Source organism: Neophocaena asiaeorientalis, unplaced genomic scaffold (genome assembly GCF_003031525.2).
Source record: "Neophocaena asiaeorientalis asiaeorientalis breed wild unplaced genomic scaffold, Neophocaena_asiaeorientalis_V1.1 scaffold78, whole genome shotgun sequence".
In the NCBI taxonomy this organism is placed as follows: domain Eukaryota; kingdom Metazoa; phylum Chordata; class Mammalia; order Artiodactyla; family Phocoenidae; genus Neophocaena; species Neophocaena asiaeorientalis.
The window spans coordinates 18,161,462-18,177,982 of NW_020175018.1; the positions used below are offsets into that span (position 1 = coordinate 18,161,462).

Genomic DNA, 16,521 nt, shown 5'->3' on the forward strand with positions numbered 1-16,521 from the left:
TTTTTGCGTTATGCGGGTCTCTCACTGTTGTGGCCTCTCCCATTGCGGAGCACAGGCTCCGGACGCGCAGGCTCAGCGGCCATGGCTCACGGGCCTAGCCGCTCCGCGGCATGTGGGATCTTCCCGGACCGGGGCACGAACCCGTGTCCCCTGCATCGGCAGGCGGACTCTCAACCACTGCGCCACCAGGGAAGCCCCCTGCTTCCTTTTTGTGAGCCATTTTATTGAGTTCATCTTTGAAGGGTATGTTTTACTGGGTTTAGAGGTCTAGGCTGGCAGATCTTTTCTTTCAGCACTTCGAGGATGTCATTCCATTGTCACCAGGCTTCCATCATTTCTGTAGAACAGTCCATCAGCATTCTTATGGTGATTCCTTTGGAGGAAGTGTCTGCTCTACTCCCCATTGGGCTCCATGGGAAAAGAGTCTTTGTTTTTCATCAGCTTTACTATACTGTGCCTATGTATGGTTTTCTCTGTATTCATTCTGTTGGAGATTTGCAGAGATTTTTTTGAATGTGTGGTTTGATGTCCTGCATCAGTTTTGGACATTTCTTCAGACAGTGCACCTGCTCCATTTTCTCTCTCTTCTCCTGGGGATCTGTTCACATGGATGGTAGATCTTGTTCACCGTGGCCCACATAATATTTTTATGTGTGTTTCATCCATTTTCTCTGGTTTTCCATCTCATTACTTTTTACTGACTTCTCTTCCAGTGTATTAGTCTTCTTTTCTGCTTTGTCTAATCTGCTCTTCACTTCAGTCATTATATTTTTCAGTTCTAGGATTTCCATTTGATTTCTGATTTCAGTTCTCTGGGAAATTTTCCTGCTTTTTCATCAGTTTTCTGAAACAGACAGGTTAGAGTCACTTACGTTTCCTGATGGATGACCCCAGTATCTGGATGACCTGTAGACTGGTTTCTGCTGTCTGCATTTTCTCTTAGTTTCTGTCACTTGTTCCTGATTAAATGCCGAGCTTGCGTATAAAAGACCACAGAGGCTCTGGATGATGTTATTTTCCTCCAGAGAGGATTTAATTGTTTGCTGGCGGGCAGGTCGCCTTGAACTGCTCTGGGCTGGTGCATTTCAGGGTCACCCCTGCTCCTGGGCCTCGGCTCCGCTAGGCTCTCTGCCTCTTCTCCAGGGCCTCTCTTGGGGGTGGGCCTGCCTTAGGACGCCAGTCTCTTAAAGAATCGCCCACCTCCACAGACCTCCACTTGCCCTCACCCTTCACACACTCTTAACGTGAGTCTGTCATCTTTCTCAGATCGGCTGGTTTCCTTCAACGTACGTAGAAGAAGAGGGCATCCAGTGACAGCAAGGACGCGGACAGGACTCGCCGATTTTCTTGGAAGAGTCACTCCGGTGCTGAAGCCTGTCTCCAGCTCTGAGACTCAGAGGGGAAATGCCCGCCAACCTTCCAGTCTTCAACAGCCCATGGGGATGGGGAGGGTGTTCAGAACCCTACATGTGATCCGTCCCACCATCAGCCTGCCCTTGGTGGCCTGTCCTGGGTACGCCACTTGTACATACAGGAGATCTGGGCCAGCCCTGCTTGGCTGCCACCACCAGAGTGCCGAGTAGAGGGAGCGCCTGTGGCGTCCCGAGCCAGGCTCTGGGTGACAGCTGAGGCCAGAGCTCACCTTGCCCTTGTCCTGTCGAGATGGCCTGCAGGAGCTTAGGTTTGAATGGCATATGCTGTCCCAGGGAGGGCTGGGGACCTTCCCCTTGGTCCCTTCCGCTCAGCCTCTGGACCCTCCGCCCTGCTGCTCCCAGGGGGAGGCGGAAGGGCCCAGAGCCAGGCTGCTGTGCTCGGGGACAGAGGGAGGGAGCATCGCCAGGGCCTGTGCGGCCCCCCGGCTTCCTGCTGTCCCTCTGCACCGGGGGTGTGCAGAGACCCTGGGGTGGCCGCTCTCTCGGGAGGGAGCCTTAGGAACCTTGAAGCTGCCGACCCCGCTCCCCAGTCAGTGGTACTGTCCTTTGCCCTGAGCCCTTGGTGTGTGTCTGTCCTGTCCTGCTGCCAGGTGGATACATGGTTCGCCAGCCCTCCCGTGGGCGGGAAGCAGACGGGGCTTTCCGCTGGCCTGGTCTCTGCTGTTCACTTTCCTCTCCAGAAGGAGGCCCCCCGCCACCACCCCCAAGCAGGCGGGCTCTCTGGGTGTCCCGCGTCCTGCAGGGGGGTCCCTGAGGGTCTTCCCAGCCTTTGCACAGATGTCGGTTCTAGCCCTCTGCAAGTCTTCCTTCCAAGGGCTCTTGCAGCCCACGAAACAGGGCCTGCGGCCACAGCCTGAAGTCAGTCAGTGCTCTTGGGGAAGCTCCACCCCCGAGCTTGCCCTCCGCACCCCGCCTGGCCCTTGACCTCTGGCTGGCTTGGCCGGACCCTCTTCTCTCCGCCCGGATGCCGCCTGAGACCCAGTGACGCTGTCCCCTCCAAGTTCCGTGCCAAAGCTACGGGTGCAGCGTGGGCTTCGCGGGTCCCCCTTTCCCTTCGGTCAGCCGCGTGAGGTCGGGCGTTGCCAAGGCTGGCCCCTGCCGGGGTGGGCGCTGGTGGCCGCACTGCACCCTGGGGCTCCTCTGAGGTCAGCCTTGAGATCTCCAGCATCAGCTCAACACGGCAGCATCCTGGCGTGGGGAGGAGACGGGGAGGGGTCTGAGAGGGCGTGTGCAGGCAGGAGAGACAAGGCAGCCAGCAAAGGCTTTTGGGAAATGAGGGTCACAGAACTGTATTTGGGGGCGGTGGGCAAAGCGGAGGAAGGAAGGATTTTCCACGGAGAGAGCAGACCCAAATCCTTGTCAGGGTGCACCTAGCACTTTGCACGTGACCTCGGCACAGCTGGCCCAGCTGTGAGCCCGGGATGGGAGGGGAGAAAACCAGCCGGCCAGCGCCTTTCGTGTTTACGGTTGTCGGAAGAGCTTTGGTTTCTGTTACTGATGTTGTTATAGGGTCTTGTTTCGTTTTGGTTTTGGTTTGGCTCGTTTGCTTTTTAAGGGAAAAACAGGTTGGTAGTTATTTCCTCCAAAACTCCCAGTATATATCTGTGGATAATAAGGAAGAGATTTTTAATAGCAAGAAAATAATGTATATTTGAGGTCATGAAACAAGGCGTCGTGATAACGAAGGACACTGAGAAAACCTAATTTAGAACCCTGGTTCTTGTGACTGTTTTGCTTTGTTTTTGTGTGTTAGGGAGCTTGTCTTGGTTGGGTTAGGTTTTGCACTGCAGGAAGCAGCAGGGGAGGAGGGCCGGGCACAGGCTTGGGACGCGGGTGGTTGCAGCAGGAGATGGGACGCCCTCTGGCGGGGCTTCGGACCTGGGGCCTGAGATTAGCTGTGAACACTTAGGAGCCCGACGCATGCGGGTCAGGGATCTGGGGGTCCCGCAGCTGGTGGGGACCCCAAACAGAACGCAAACTGTACATTTGCCAATAGGTTTTTTTCAGACCACGGTTTCTACCACAAATAAACCTGAGTTCTTTTCTGCAGGAGTGGCTGGACTTTCATGCTGGGGAGGAGGGACTGGCTGGATTCCTGTGTGTCCAGAAGGGTCTGCCCCGTCCGGATACTGTCGGCCCAGGGGGCGGTGGCCTGGGTCAGACATGGGCCTTGGGGTGGCTCGGCCTCAGCCACCCGCTGGGGGTCTGGAGCGACAGTGACGCCGGGCCACCGACCAGGCACCTCCAGACCGGCCCAGGTCACGGGCTTCCTGTGCAGCGCCCTGTGACCCCTCCGGCAGCTCTCAGAGGCGGGTGTCACTGTCTTCTGTTTGGACGGGATTCAGACCCCAGCCCTGCCACTTGGGCATGTCCTTCACCTCCTGAGCATGTTTCTTTATATATATGTGTTGGAGATAAAAATAATCTCTCCGGAGGGTGACTCTGTGGCCTGTGGTAGAGAAAATCAGAACAGTACGGTAGAGACTTACTTCTCCCTTACGGGGAAGCAGTGCAGAGGTGGTAGCCCAGGGTGGCTTGGGGCCCCCACCATCCCCCAGACTGCCCTCATCTTCAGCATGCACTTCCTTCCTTATTGTTACCTCGTGGTCCAAGGTGGCTGCCAGAGCTGCTGCCATCGAGGCTGTGGGCAGATGCAGAAGCCGACACAGCGCTCCCCCTCACTCTCCTTACCCAGGCTTAGGCATGTGGCCACACCGGGGGCTGCAGATGCAGGACCTGGGCTGGGTGCACAGCCTGGAGAATGTTGGGTCTTGTTACTGCGGAGATGGGACCGGACGGGACCCACCTTGGGGCGGTGAGGGCCGAGGGAGACTCGGAGCCTGGCTTAAGCTGGTGCCCCGAGAACCAGATGGGGGGACCGCCCCCTCTCTGAGAATCTCTCAGTCCTGAGTCCCCCGAGAGGCCAGGTGTTCCCACACCGCCTCCCCGAGAACCAGCCTCTAGTTCTGAGTTCTCGTGTCCACACGTAGGGGATGGAAAGGCCCAAACCCTCGCTGACCAGCCCCTGGGCCGGCACTCAGCTGCCCTGAGCTTGGACGGCCTTGGAGAAAGCTCCAGGCCGGGGAGCAGAGAGCTGTGGCGGCCTGAGGGGCAGCTGTGGGTGAACATGGGGCTGGGGGCCCTTGGGGAGGGCACCAGCAGCACCCGCTGAGGGGTCCAGACCGGAAAAGGGTGGGAAGCCCCAGGCCTGCGTGTGGACGGGGTGCAGGCCCAGCGGGGACAGGCCTGCCCGCCCGAGGTTACCCCAGACGCTGGGAAGCAGGTGGGAGCCGTGCGCTCCCGGTCTCTGAGGGTGGCTGCCTGCGGGCTCTTAGGGGCACTGAGTGTCCTGCCCCTTGATTCTGACGACCACAGACTCCCCTTGGGCAGGGCCACTGTGGAGGCCTCTTGTGTCCGGAGTCTGAGAAACACTCCCTGGGTGAAAGAAGGAAACAACCCATTTGCTGAGGTGACGTGGACCCCTCCACCCCGCCACTCCACCACTGCTGACAGGAACACCCTGGAAGACACAGAATGCAAGGCTGAGCTTGAGAGAAGGGGCCCATCCCAGACAGCAGAGACCTGGAGCAGAGCAGCTACCGGGAGCCAACGCCAGGGCAGCTTCTAGGCTCTCGGGCCACCTGGGGTTGGGTTGGGACCTGGGATTCTAACACGCGTGGCATCAGCCACAGGTCCTCACAGGCCAGGGAACTCTTAACACACGTGGATCAAAACAAGATCACGGACCAGGACAAATATTTCAATGTGTTTTTTTAAAACTTTCCAGGAATAAAAGAATGAATTAACATAGAATGGTTAACCCTGGGCTTCAAAGAGAAAAGAAAATCATAGGGCAGCAAGCGAAAGGTCAAGTGCCTTAACCGGGAGAACAGCTTGGGTTTGCCCTGGACCTCAGCCCATCAGTGTGCCCAAGGCTTCGTGCTCACAAAGTCTAAGTGCAAGGCAGCAAGTAGGCCGTGTCCCACCCTCAGCATCTCAGGGACTATTCTGCGTGGGAGCGCTGCTTACAGAAATGACCGGGGTCCAACCTGGAGCCGGAGGAGGGGGGATGTTGCACCTCTATCTGCAGGAACACGTCTCAGACAAGGTGAAGATTTGGTTTCAGAACCTAATATAACGATTCTAAACCCTGTCCCTTAGAGAGAACGAATGTCAAAATGACTTCAGGAAAGCGCTGGGAAGAGAAAAAGACAGGAGGTGAGAGGCAGCATAGGTGCACTGGTTTCTCATCTTTTCCAGGTAGAAGTCAAGACCTGGTCTTGAAACCTGCAAACTAATAGAGGTGTAAGTACTCTTAACAGCATAAAGATAAACACTGAGAAAGAAGAGATAACGAACTAAAGTTGGACGGAGATGAGAGAGGAAGGGTAGGGAAGAGAAAATAGTCCAATTTCATCACAGCTCACGTAGAGGTGATGGATCCTGCCTGAAAAGAAGAGGCTTGGTGTCTGTTTCCGGCGGTGGGTAGGGGGATTGGCTTTCTGCTGCTGCCATGACAAATTACCAGCACACGCTGTCGTCTTAGGGTTCCGTGGGTTACAGGAGCCCCACACAGGTCCCCCTAGGCTGAAATCAAGGTGCTGCACGGGGCTGTTCCTTTCTGGAGGCTTTAGGGGAGAATGTGTCCCTGGCCTTTCTGGCTTCTAGAAGCCGTCTGCATTCCCTGGACCATAACCCCTTCTTCCATCTTCAAAGCCAGCAAGGTTGTATAGCCGACCCTTCTGTGGTCACGTCTCTCTGTCTCCCTCTGACCACAGCTGGGAAAGGTTCTCTACTTGTAAGGACACGTGATCAGATGGGTCCCGCCCACATAATCCATCTCAAGGTCCCTCGCTGTCATCACATCTGCAAAGTCTCTTTTGCCATGAGAGGTAACGTGGTCACAGGTGCCGGACATTAGGATGTGTCTGTCTCTGGGGGGCCGTTATTTGGCCTACAACCGTACGTTGGATACTCTGACCAATCTCCCTTGTAAGCACAACAAAAGCGGTGGGAAAGTGTTTCTGATTTCATCAGTGAGCGGGTAATGAAGAAGAAACACTCAGAAGCCAAAAGGTGAGTGTAGGCAGGAGTCCAGAGAGGTCAGCTGGCTCCCTCGCCCAACCTAGTGAGAGCTTGAATACCACCAGTTCATAGAGCCCGGCTGGGTGTGGAGGAGAGGGGACAAAACCCAGCCCCCCACCAAAGTACCAAATCTAATAGGTGAGCTCTTTCTTGAAGCTGGGACCCCAGTGGACCTCACTCTACACGTCAAGACGACTGGGAGCTCACCATGGCTGCAGCCACCACAGCCATCATGGGACGGCCGAGAAAATTCTTCTTCTTGGACCTTGACAATGGGTGGAGGGAGAAGCAAAAACTTCCCTGAGGACGTGTTATGGGTCCAACTGTATCCCTCCCAAAGAGATACAATGAAGTCCCAGTACCCGTGAAAGTGACCGGATTTGGAAATAGGGTCTTTGCAGGTGTAGTCATGTTGAGATGAGATCACGAGCGTGGGCCCTGATCCAATATGACTGGTATCCTTATAAAAAGGGGAAATTTGGACACAGAGACAGACGTGCACACAGGGAGAACAGGCTGTGAGATGGAAGCAGGTCCTCCTTTAGAGCCCTTAGAAGCAGCCAGCCCTGCTGACACCTTGATCTTGGACTGCTGGCCTCCGGAACTGTGAGAATAAATCGCTGTTGTTTGTGGTACTTTGTTACATCAGCCCTAGGAGACACATACCATGTGTAACTAACTTGGCACCTAAGAAGGTTGCCGCCACAATTTGCACTTCCTGCGGGTCTGAAAAACCGGGAGCTGAGAGTGTAAAGTAGGATCACAGGTTGTTGATACTCCTGAGTGCCCGGAAAAAGGAAATGCAAATCATCTCCGGAAGAATCCGCTTTCAATTTCAGCCTCAAATAGTCCCTGAGGGAAAGTTCCAAGAAATACACACTCACTGTCCAAAAGCATAGGTAACACAAGGAAACGGGTAGCAAAAACCACAGGCCACTGAATCGGATCCACAAGCAGACTACCAAATAATTGTGCTTAAAATCAGCCTAAAGGGGATCGGAACTGTGTGTAATGACCAAGGAACCATGAAAAATAACCAAGCCGGTTAGACAATCAAACGAAACTTCTAGACCTGTAATCAAACTTTGGGACCATCGGGCAGCTGGGCTCAGACTGGACACCACAGCTTGACACGGTGTGGGTCAAGGAAGAAGCACCGTTGGGAGACATTTGCAAGGCGAGCCTAGAAGCCAGTGTTGCTGGCGGACACACGGTGTGTTTGCATTCCAGAGGATGACACCGTCACCCCTACCCCAAGACTACTTTCTTATAGTAGGAGCAGGAGGAAATGGCCTTGTCAGAGGGAGAAGTACAAGCAAACTCCTTGGGTTCCAGTGCTTATGGGAGTTGTCTGGGAATGCCTACTGCCCTGCCCTGCAGATCCTGGGGTGCAGGAGGGGCTCCTCTTTCTCTGATTCTGTCTAATCTGAGCCACAATTACTGAAGCCCGCGTGCCGAGGGCCCGTGCTCCGCGACAAGAGAAACCATCGCAGTGAGAAGCCCACGCACCGCAACGAAGAGTAGCCCCCGCTCGCCGCAACTAGAGAAAGCCCACGCACAGCAACGAAGACCCAACGCAGCCAAAAATAAAATAAATTTAAAAAAAATACTCCGTAACAAAACTTGTCGACTAATACTGAACTTGAACCAAAATTTGTGACCTTGATAGCTTGCACTGCAAAAGCAGAGGGCTGGAAGTAGCTGTTCTTTTCACACATTGTCCTTCTTTCAGGCTGGAACAAAAGCATTGATTCCTTGAACAAAAGTTTTATGTCTCCGTTAAGCATTTTCAACTTATCTATTTAAAATGTAATTTTGGAATTCCCTGGAGGTCCAGTGGCTAGGACTCTGTGCTTCCGCTGCAGGGGGCACGAGTTTGATCCCTGGTTGGGGAACTAAGATCCCTCATGCTGCGCGGTGAGCCAAAATTAAATAAAATATTCAGACATAAAGTGTGTGGCCTCCATTTGTTTAAAAAATAATAATTTTTCCAAGTTGGAAAAGTAATTTTTCCAAATTTTCCAAGAAAATTACAAATGTATTAAATGTGCACAGATTACAGGGTTTTAAAATTACGGCTCTGGCTCAGATGGCTGTCTTAGGGCGGCTGGTTCCCCGTGCTCTAGGGGGGGTGGCAGTGGGGAGCTTTACTGAGAAGGTTTTACAACGCTTGTGGGTTAACCCAGACTCCTGTTCCTTAGTCACAAGTTGATGAATTTATTTTCCTTAACAATTTATTTTTGATCTTTTCCTTTCCCTAGAAAAAGAAAACCCACACATGCACCTAAAACCTATGTGGGCGCACTGGAACCGGCTGGTGCCAGCTCATGGGAGCTGAGGGTGTAGCCTCTTCCCAGGTCTCTATTCGGTGGCGTCCTTCTCATCGGCAGGTTGGAATCGGCCCCGGTGGGGGCACGTACACGGCAGAAGTCAGCCAGCGCTCCCCACCTGGAGAGCCAAGTGTTAAACGTTTAGTGGCACCCCACTGCATAAGGATGCTCGCTAACAACGATTAGCTGTGACAGTCCTGGAGGTTAATACACTTCATTGCATAGCTTCAAAATACATAAAGCAAAAACACACAGAATCATGGGGAGAAGTGGACACATCCCAGTCGCAGAGGGGGACACTCACACAGCACTCAGAGATAGCCGGCGGTATTCAGTAAGGAAGCTCCCTGCCAGGGGAGTGTTCCGTGTGGAGGACAGCGGGACAGACAGAGCCCAGGCTGTCACTCCCAGTGGGGATCCACCTCCCTGCCCGTCTGCAGGTCCCCTTTCGGGGACAGTCCCTGTCCAGGGGGCTGCATCCCCAGTCTCTGGGTTCAGCGTTCCGGGGGTGTCATACTCACATGTGGCCACCAGGGGACGATGTTTCCTGGGAGGGCCCATTCTCCCCTGCTGTCCGGATCTTGGTGCTGGCCCCGCCCACACGGGCTCAGCGGCTGGAGTGACCAGTTCCAGCCCTACATTTGTTTCCATCACAAATAACGTTGGAAAGAAATGACGGAGTGGGCTTCCCTGGTGGCACAGTGGTTGAGAGTCCGCCTGCCGATGCAGGGGACACGTCGGGTTCGTGCCCTGGTCCGGGAAGATCCCACGTGCCCCGGAGTGGCTGGGACCGTGAGTCATGGCCACTGAGCCTGCGCGTCCGGAGCCTGTGCTCCGCAACGGGAGAGGCCACAGCAGTGAGAGGCCCGCGTAAGGCCCTGGCACGCAGCTGCCCACGCCCGCTGTGTGTGCGTGGAGGTAGGGCCCAGGTAGCTGCAGCCCACAGCCATCCTCACCTGCCCTCGGCATGTGCCTCTAGGGGGAGGGGCACCCACCTGCCTCTCTGGAAGGACCACCACTTACCCCCAGATGATAAAACATTGTCTTCACGAAGGCATGGGCAGGGAGTTGATGTCATTTTTTTTTTTAAGGTTCTTATTGGAAAAATAAAATCTTGGCAGTGCAAATGCAGCCCTCAACAGTTGTTCTGGAAGCTTCCCTGGTCCATGAATTGCCCGGGTCTGGTGCCCATTAGCTGTGTTCTGTCTTGGTTTGCTCATCTCTACAATGGGCAACAGGGTTCCTCCCTCCCCTGAGATGACACACAGGAAGCACTCAGCACTGCTGGCCCCCCTCGCGCCCCCCACCAGAGGTGTGCCCTGGGGCAAGGCTCAGGGGCAAATGGGGCCGGTACCAGGTGTGGCTGGGTCAGATGTGGCCAGGTACTGTTGGCTGGTTACTTAATGTCCCTCCTCTGCAGGGCCACACGCAGAGCTCCGAGGAGGAACCTCCTCCTCTGGCCAGTCCCCCTGCTCCACCCTGGACGTCTGCCCAGTCAGAGGGCGGCCTGCAGACACCTCCCTCTGCCCTGGGAGCCTGGCCAGCAGGTGGGTGTGGAGGGCTGGCCGGGGCTGTGGAGAGGGCCGATCTGGGCCAGAAGGAGGTGTCTCAGGCCTGGTAATAACATGCAGAGAAACTTACAAAAATTCCCTGAAACTGATAGCCCGGGGGTTGTAGTCCCTGCTTCCCAGATGGGGAAAGAGGCTCCTCCAGGGGAGACCAGCCCAAATGGCACAGCAACCTGGCAGCAGGACCCTGGCCCAGGGTCCCTAGCTGGAGCCTGCCCACCTCCCGACCTGTGGCCCTCTTCCAGACCCAAGCAGCACCCAATCGATGACAAATCCTACAACGCTGACCCACAGGCAAGCCCAGCCTTCCAGCCACCACCCCTCGTCCAAAGTCCAGGGGGACTGTGCTGCCCACTTGCTTGGGACAATTTTGCAACAGCTGCCTGTCTTTGAGCAGAGGGCAAAGAGAGGTCTGGGCTGCCTTGGCTGCTGTCCTGGGGCTGCAATGACTACGGTGTCCCTCGCCTGGGCATCCCGTGTCTACGGGTCTGAGGAGGATGTGGTCATGCTCCTTCCTAGCCCTCTCTGACCTGTCCTTCACCCCATCCAGGGAGGGCACCCCTGCCTCGGGCTGCAAGGCCAAGCCTGCCATCTGCCGAGTGACTGGGCTGCTGTCCTCTCTGCCCTGGACCCCAGCACTGCCCCAGGAAGCCTTGTGCTGGTGGAGCCAGCCTTCCTCCAGAGAGGCCAAGGGGGGGTGAGTGACAGTCTCTGTCCCCATGATGGGGACTGACAATGGCGACAGCACATAGGCCAGAGCCCCCAGCCACCTCCTCCGAGATGGCCTCCTGGGTTTCTGCTGGAAAGAAGGACAGCTTGTTCAGGACCAACCCCCAACACAGCCAGCCTCGTGGTCACCTTGCCCCTCCCTGCCTCCATCTTCTTCCTGGACCCTGAGGCCCTCAAGGGCAGGGAATGGGTCATAGTTGCCTCTGGTCTCCCTGCAGTTCTTTGCACACAGTAGGTGCTCAGTAAATGTAGAGGGCAGACAAATGGACAGCTCAGTGGGAATAATCACACACGTTTGTTTGTCTGTATTAATCACAGCAGTATCGTGCCTCTGTCACTCCCTGTATCAGCAGCTGGCATTACTATTTTGTTCACTGACAGAAATTTAAATACTTTCTCTGACCCAGTGGGAGGAGGAGGTCCCATTTTACATCAGCACCTATTCTGATTCTTTGCACATTCAGAGGTGGACGTACTTACTCGTTCCAGATTTCCTCTGGACGTCTCCTCTGGGCATCTTCTGCCCGAGCACAAACCAGACGCCCTAGACCTAGCTTGAGGCCCCACTCCGTCTGTCTGACTGCAGGCTTGGTCTGGCTCCCCCACTAGCTTGCTGTGTGACCCGAGGCAAGCTGGCTCCCCTCTCTGGGCCCTGGTGCCCCCAACAGTCAAATGGAGGCAGGCATCCCTGCCCTGGGAAGCTGGTCGCTGTGAAGTGGAAAAGCCAGAGGCTCACGGATATCTCGCCCAGAAACAGAAGGATCTGGGAGCTCTGGAGGGCAGACGGGTCAGGAGCACTGTCCAGTGCTGGTGGTGCGGGCAACCCAGACTTCCTGACCTGCCTCCGAGGGCAGTGAGCGCCCCTTCCCTGGGGGTGAGCAGCTGAGGCTGGACAGGCAGCTCTGTGCTAAGGCCCTGGATCACCCCACCAAGGAGCCCCAGCCCGGCACGGCGCTGCTGCTGACCCAGCACTTTCTGCCCACCTGGCCGCGCTAAGCTCCCTTCTGGCACGGGGAGCATGGCGGGCACAGGCAGGCAGGGGTGCACGGGTTCACCTGCAGAACCCTGTGACCCCGGTTTTAGGGAGGAGGGGGAGAGGTCACCTGCCCTGGCGCTGCTGCCCTCAGAACTGCCCGCTTGGCTGTGCCCGGCCCGCCTCCTAGAAGCCTGGCCGTGGGCGGTGCATCCTGTCCCAGCCAAGGGTGGGGGTGGGAACCCGGTCTGTCTGACCCCGAACCCTGGCAATGAACGGTCAGGCTGCAGACTCGGGTGGGAGAGAGTTGGAGGGGGCAGAAGTGCACATCAGTGTGGAAGCAGCTGCCCTGGCGGGAGGGCACTGGGCTGCCCCTGCTGGGGCCGTGCCCCCTCTACCCCCAGCCTGGGTGGGAGAACGGGACTGGCCACGCGCCGGGAAGGGGCACATGGCAGCACGTGGCAGCCCCCGCGTTGGCACAGGGGGAGGGAAGGAGGAGTCTGGGTCGGAGGCCAGGAGGAGGGCGCGGGGCAGGGGGCGGGCAGATGCCTGGCCTTGGAAAGGCTTCCCGGGCACCCACGTGACGCTGAGTTTCCGACAGTAGGTCCTCACTGTTGGCGGCTCCTGGAAGGTTCAGGAAACCCAAGGACGAAAGGTAAGTGCAGACACGAGCCGGGCTGCACCTCCCCGTGCCCAGGGCGCCTGAAGCAGGGCAGAGCTGACAGAGGGACTGGGGTGCCCGGCCCCAGCCTCCAACCCCCCACCCCAAAGCCCCTCAACTCACCCTTGCCTGCTCCCTCCTCTGCCCCTACCCCCTGGGGGGCGGTCTCTGTGGTGAGGGCAGGGCAGCCCTGACCGACCTGAGAGCCCGGGTGCCTGCGGAGGAGTGGAGGGGGTGCAGTGGGCAGTGCCCACCTGTGAGGGCGGGAAAGGGTGTGGCAGTGGGTCCCCCCCAGCCTCTCCTCCCCCAGACCAGGCCCCGAGATGTCTGCGGACTGGGAGTTTGGGAGGGGGCAGGACAGCCAGCAGGCTTGGCCACACGGCAGCCCTGTGACCTTGGTCACCTTGGCGGGCCTCTTTGGGCCTCAGTCTCCCCCCTCTGTGAAATGGGGACAACAGTCATCTTGACTTCCGAGCAGAGAGAACGCGTGTTCCCGGCTTGCCATGTGGCACATGCTTGGAAATGGAAGTGGTCTTAATTAACTGGCTAATTGATATCAATCACGGCTATTAACGTAGGTGCGGGACCCACCTCAGTCCCTCGACCCAGCCAAACACCTCTTACTTTTCCTGCTGATCCCACAAGTGGGCCCAGGAGCCTCTCTGAGGCGTCCTTTCCCCTCTGTGTTCCTCGCCTCCGGGGAGACACCTCTGCTGCATCCTGTCTCCTTAGAAGGTGGGTCCCCGCCACAGTTTTCTTCTTAGAATGATGAGGCTTTTCTGACCGGGGAGGGATGCAGGGTGAGCCCTGCAGGCTTCTGGGAGGTCACCGAGGAGGAGGGAGGCTGGTTGCCCACCCTCCGAGTCCCTACCTGGATTCGAGATGGCCCGAGGGAGCCGGGGGCCTGGACCCCACCGCGTTGCTCACCTTCTGCCTCGGGTCCCAAAGGGCTGTGGAGTCAACGTGGCAGAAATAACTTCTGTCTGGGGCTGAGACGGGAGTTGCCCCAGAGGGCGTGTTGGGTACAGGCTGGAGGGTTGGGTGTCCCTGCCCCAGGCTCCCCGCCACCCACCCTGTGGCCCTGCAGCCCTGCCCCGCCACGCACACTGCCCCCCTTCTGCCCCCACCGTGGTCTTCCCTGGGCCCAGCCAGAGCCTGTAGCGTACGAGGCCCTCAGTACACGTGGACAAATGCACGGGTGCACACGTGACGTGGGCGGGTGGCAGGAGGACGGCCGGAGTGCGACAGCGCGGAGGCCCTGGGGTTCACTTGCACAGAGCCCTCTGCGCCCCAGGCAGCCCCGACTCTCTCCCCAGCTCCCTGCGGTGCTCGAGCCGAGTCCCCATGGCCTTGCTGAGCCGAGCCCTGCATGTGGCCGCCACCTGTCCTCGCCGGAGCCCTGCCCAGGGCCTGGGGCTGCGACTCCTGAGCAGCGGGGCCCGGCCCGGCCCTGAGAAGAGTGTACCCTACCAGCAGACCCTGAAAGAGGCCCAGGACCCCCGGGCGGGCGCCCAGGGCCCAAGCCGGCCCCTGCCCAGCACAGCCAACGTGGTGGTCATCGGCGGGGGCAGCTTGGGCTGCCAGACCCTCTACCACCTGGCCAAGCTGGGCGTGAGCGGGGCGGTGCTACTGGAACGGGAGCGGCTGACCTCCGGGACCACCTGGCACACGGCGGGTAGGGGCCTGGGTGCACGTGGGGGCGGGAGGGACTGCACTTAGCCGGGGGCCAGCTCTGGGTTGGCAGCCGGAGGCCTGTTAGAGGCAGCTGAGCTGGAGGGGGAGGACATGGGGAAAAGACGCGGGGTCCTTCTGAGGGTGAGCCTGCGTGCCCCCTGAGTCTCTGAAGAGCTGCGGAGGAGAGGAGGGAGCAGACGCTGACTGGGGGATCCTGGAGGGCAGAGCAGAGACCAGAGCTGGGAGCCCAGGCAGCTGTGTATTCAAAGAGCAGAAGCCCCTTCCCTGGACGGAGCTACCCGGGGTGAGCGCCGTCCACGGGGTGCAGAGGATGGACGGGGAAGGGGCCATCAGGGGGTGTCCTCCATGGGCACCATGGTTCTCAGCCAACTAGCCAGTGGGCATATAGTAAAAGCACCTACTGTGTGCACGTCCCCAGGGCAGCCAACCTTTTGCCTTAACCCTGCGTTAAGTTTGCCAGGCTCTGTGGGGAAAACACTCCCACTTTGGCCAATGTGAGCGTGATGTCGCTGGATGTGGAGCTGAGAAGAGGTTCAGGCATCACGTGTTTTGAGAGCTGACACAGCCGGCCCTGCACGCCACTGCCCCTGCCTACCCACCGTCCTGTCTCAGCCGGGCCCACACAGCCTCTCCCCCACTGCTACCTCTCCCCTGGCCCCCCGCTCCCCAAACTCTGCTCGGAAGGGAGCAGCTTTGTTGGTGAACAGGCTGCCTTTGGACTTCAGTCAGTCCTGGGTTGGGGTCCCGGCCCCATCATCACCCGTCCTGTGATCCTGGGCACAGAACCGTTTGGTGCCACCTTAATTTCACTATAAAATAGTCATGCCTGCCTCCCAGGACTGCTCTGTCACCCAGTGATAGGCTCAGTACACAGTAGGTGCTCCATAAATGGGAGCCTTGGGTATCGTCACGCTCTGAGCTGCCCAAGGGCGATGTCCTGGAACTCAGCTTTGACTCCATCACTTCCTGCTCATCAGCCGCTCGCGGCTCTCCGTGGCCTGCAGAGACGCTCCCCGCCCACTGCCTGGTCTTCAGGAGCCCTGGCCTGCTGGGAGGAGCCGGGGTGCAGCACTGCAGTGCTGGGGCTGACGGCGCCCCGCCCCTCCCCCGCCAGGCCTGCTGTGGCAGCTGCGGCCTAGCGACGTGGAGGTGGAGCTTCTGGCCCACACGAGGCGCGTGGTGAGCCGCGACCTGGGGGAGGAGACGGGGCTGCACACGGGCTGGATCCAGAACGGGGGCCTGTTCATCGCGTCCAACCGGCAGCGTCTGGATGAGTACAAGAGGCTCATGTCGGTGGGTGCACCCCTGCCAGGGCGGGGACTCATGTCCTGGGTGCACTCCCGCCCGGGCGAGTGAGTGGCTCGTGTCGGTGTGTGCCCCCCTGCCGGTGGTGGGGGGGGCAGCGTAGCACAGGGAAGGAGCCCCGAGAGATCTGGGTTCAAGCCCTGGTGCTGCCCTTGCTGGTCGGGCCACCTGGGCCAAGTGGCGTTGCCTCCGAGCCTCGGCATCCTCACCTGTAAAATGGGACCGTTGCGTTACGCAGCACCGTTTGCCGAGCCTCAAGGCAGGAGAGGCCCGATAACCGGGAGTCATCGGCATGCACGGTGCTCACAGGAGTCAGGATGCATGATGAGAAACTGCAGTACCCAGGAGGAAGGACCACCCTTCTCCCGGCACCGCTGATGGGGCTGAGGGAACGCCATTGTGGGCGAGACGGCAGAGAAAGCCTTCCGCTGTGGAAGGCCCTCTGCTGGGGTGGAGAGGTGATTCTTCACCCAGGGCAGCCAGGCCCGGACCCCAAATTCCAGGGCGTGGCCGAGACTGGCCCCTCCAGCAGTTCATTCCTTATTGAGCACCAACTGAAGAGTGGCTCAGGGCCCAGCGAGCAGAGCGGCCCGTGTAGGTAGCAGAGGTACACTGTCACAGGGATGCCGAGCTCCTCTGCCCGGGCGGAAGCAGCGGCACCTGGCTTCATTAGAACGGGCTGGGTCTCTGGGGTTAGGAGGTGGCCTCATTCTGCCTACTCCCCCCACCTCTCCCCGCCCCC

The 16,521-nt window shown here is 58.2% G+C and overlaps 2 protein-coding genes across 2 annotated transcripts in view; both read left to right on the plus strand.

The window, feature by feature from the left end:
- VAV2 (vav guanine nucleotide exchange factor 2) overlaps window positions 1-3,482 on the plus strand; it is a gene marked incomplete at its 5' end in the record, with an annotated part of 182,669 nt that extends 179,187 nt beyond the window's left edge. Inside the window, one exon of the mRNA XM_024762236.1 lies at window positions 1,267-3,482. Within this exon, the coding sequence (XP_024618004.1) occupies window positions 1,267-1,314 (48 nt within the window). The remainder of the gene's footprint in view (window positions 1-1,266) is intronic.
- Window positions 3,483-12,724: 9,242 nt separating this feature from the next.
- Window positions 12,725-16,521, plus strand: part of SARDH (sarcosine dehydrogenase) — a 66,818-nt gene continuing 63,021 nt past the window's right edge. The window contains exons 1-4 of the mRNA XM_024762361.1: window positions 12,725-12,773; window positions 13,358-13,514; window positions 14,096-14,454; window positions 15,589-15,767. Coding sequence (XP_024618129.1) covers window positions 14,124-14,454; window positions 15,589-15,767 — 510 coding nt within the window. The 5' untranslated portion in view covers window positions 12,725-12,773; window positions 13,358-13,514; window positions 14,096-14,123. The remainder of the gene's footprint in view (window positions 12,774-13,357; window positions 13,515-14,095; window positions 14,455-15,588; window positions 15,768-16,521) is intronic.